Source organism: Octodon degus, unplaced genomic scaffold (genome assembly GCF_000260255.1).
Source record: "Octodon degus isolate 3935 unplaced genomic scaffold, OctDeg1.0 scaffold00073, whole genome shotgun sequence".
NCBI classification, from domain to species: Eukaryota; Metazoa; Chordata; class Mammalia; order Rodentia; family Octodontidae; genus Octodon; species Octodon degus.
In genome coordinates, this window is record NW_004524649.1 from 1,703,375 (window position 1) to 1,705,669 (window position 2,295).

The 2,295-nt window shown below is 56.9% G+C and overlaps 1 protein-coding gene across 1 annotated transcript in view; it reads right to left on the reverse strand.

Moving 5' to 3' along the window:
• Positions 1 to 968: 968 nt before the first annotated feature.
• Asna1 (arsA arsenite transporter, ATP-binding, homolog 1 (bacterial)) overlaps positions 969 to 2,295 on the reverse strand; it is a 7,755-nt gene continuing 6,428 nt past the window's right edge. Inside the window, exons 5-7 of the mRNA XM_004635558.2 lie at positions 1,916 to 2,023; positions 1,627 to 1,824; positions 969 to 1,331 (exon numbers count right to left, since the gene is read on the reverse strand). Coding sequence (XP_004635615.1) covers positions 1,200 to 1,331; positions 1,627 to 1,824; positions 1,916 to 2,023 — 438 coding nt within the window. The 3' untranslated portion in view covers positions 969 to 1,199. The remainder of the gene's footprint in view (positions 1,332 to 1,626; positions 1,825 to 1,915; positions 2,024 to 2,295) is intronic.

The following is a 2,295-nucleotide window of genomic DNA, read 5'->3' on the forward strand; positions in this document are numbered from 1 at the left end:
GGCCTGGAACCCATCTTTTCGACAGCTGCACCTCCATTTCCACAGCCCCTTCATGCCCATACATGCCCTGTGGAGCCCAAAGGGGGACACGTCTAGACCCGAGCTTGGGTTCCTCACACACACCCTGGCACACCCAGCCCCTGGGTGTGTGCACCCGGAACACCTCCTGAGTCATGTGCGCCCTTGGCGCCCCCCATGTCCCAAGCAGCTCTGGCTTGGAACACGGCACTCAGGGGTCACGCCCCATCTTGTCTCAGTGGGAGACAGCAGTTGACTGGCCTGGACTGTGTGGAGGGTGGAGTGGCGGTGACGCCAAGAGCAGAGGGGCCCGTCGGGAGCCTCCTAGGCTGGTGTGCAGACACAAGAATCTTCTCTCGCTCGGTGAGTACTGAGGAACCCAGCTTAAGGGTAAGGGGGCCAAGGTTTTAAGAGCAGAGGTGCATGATGAGCGCATCAGCCCAAGACCCCTCTGGAGGCAGGACTGCCTTTTGGGGTCATCCTCCATCTGCCCCACAGCAGCAGCCTTGGCCAGACCACTCCACAGGGGTGGAGCAGGGATCACTAATCCCCAGCCTGGCTGGCCCAGCCTCTGCCCAGGATGCCTGCTAATTCCCAGACCAAACAGCAGGCAATGCTGGGCCTGCTGCCAGCTTAATCTGTTCCCCATCAGCCTGGGGCTGCCAAATGGGACTCCTAGTTCCCACAATATGAGCCTCCCAGGAATGGGGCAGATAACCCCACCCTTCTATTCCAGGCTTCAGGGCACCAGCAGGGCCACCTCTACCAGTGCTGAATTAGCGTCAGCACCCCCTTACCCAAACTCTTCCTAAATTGCCACAATAAACATGCATTTCTGTTACTGAATTAGGCCTGCTTCAACCTCAACTCTAGAAGAGGCTTTTGTGCAGTGTACTCTTTGTACAACTGTACATAAAGATGTGCACACTCCCTCCTGTATCAACCAACACAGCAGTTTAAGATTATTTTATTGAGGAACGAGAGGCAGGGAGAGGAGCGGGGACGACTACTGCCCCCCTAACCTGACCCCACCAGGGGGAATAGACCCCTCCCTGCCTCCCACATCCCGCATGGCTCCCCCTGTGCTATGGAGGACTTGTGCAAACTCTGCCCCCGGGGGGAGGGGAGCGGGGAGGTGGAGGGTGGGTGTGAAGTGGCAGCAGCTGGGCCAGGCAGCAGTGCTACTGGGCACTGGGGGGCTTGTAGGGCTCCAGCAGGAGGGCGGAGAAGGTGTTGACCTTGTCTGCTCCCCGCACCTCATGGGGTAGCAGCGGCAGCTTCACAATGTGGAAATCTTCGTACAGGTCCTCCATCTGCAGCCGGGGCAAAGGCAGAAAGTAGCAGTTAGGGGGCAGGAGGGCAAGGACAGGAAGTGGGCTCATGGGAGGCCAACGATGAAAAGTTCAAGCCCAGCCTGGGCACTTTAGTGACTTAAGGAGATCCTGTCTCCAAATAAAGCAACAAAGAAGGCTGGGTTTAGTGTGGCTCAGTGTGAAAGCCCTGGCTTCAATCCCCAGCACCACAAAAAAACAAAAACAAAAAAATACAAAAGATCAGAGGGCACCATGGAGGCAGAGGCCCTGCTGGGCCGGGTGCTGAGGTCCACACCTGGTCCAGGTACTTGGCCTGGATCTTGTGGCGGGCTTCACACATCTTGCAGGGCCTCTCAGGGTCGGGGAAGACAAGCTGGTTGACAATGATGTTGTGGGTATCAATCTTGCACTTGGCCAGCTCCTGGATCAGACGCTCCGTCTCGTACAGGGACAGGAACTCAGCAATGCACACGCAGATGAAGGTTGTCTGCTCCTGCAGAAGGGCCATGACAGGATGGGGAGAGGCTGGTCTGTCCCTGTCCCTGGGCCCCCAGCCTCTCCCCGCCTGTGGGACCACCACTCACAGGGTCCTTGAACTGCTCACTGACGGAGCGGATGACAGGCAGCGTCTCCTCCAGCTTGGATGCCAGCTGGTCAGCATTCATGTCGCCCAAGCCCAGCATGTTGCACATCTGTGGGAAGGATGGGGCAGGTTTGCTGTGCACCAGGGGCCTACAGAACAAACTCCCGAGTCCAGGGTTCAAGAAACAACTGGGGGCCAGGGAGATAGCTCAATAGAGTAAGAGCTTGCCTGGCAAGCACAAGGGCCTGAGTTTAATCTCCAATTCTGCTGGAAAAAAAAAAGAAACAACTGGGAGGGCCACGGACATAGCTGAAAGAAAGAAAGAAAGAAAGAAAGAGAGAGAGAGAGAGAGAGAGAGAGAGAGAGAGAGAGAGAGAGAGA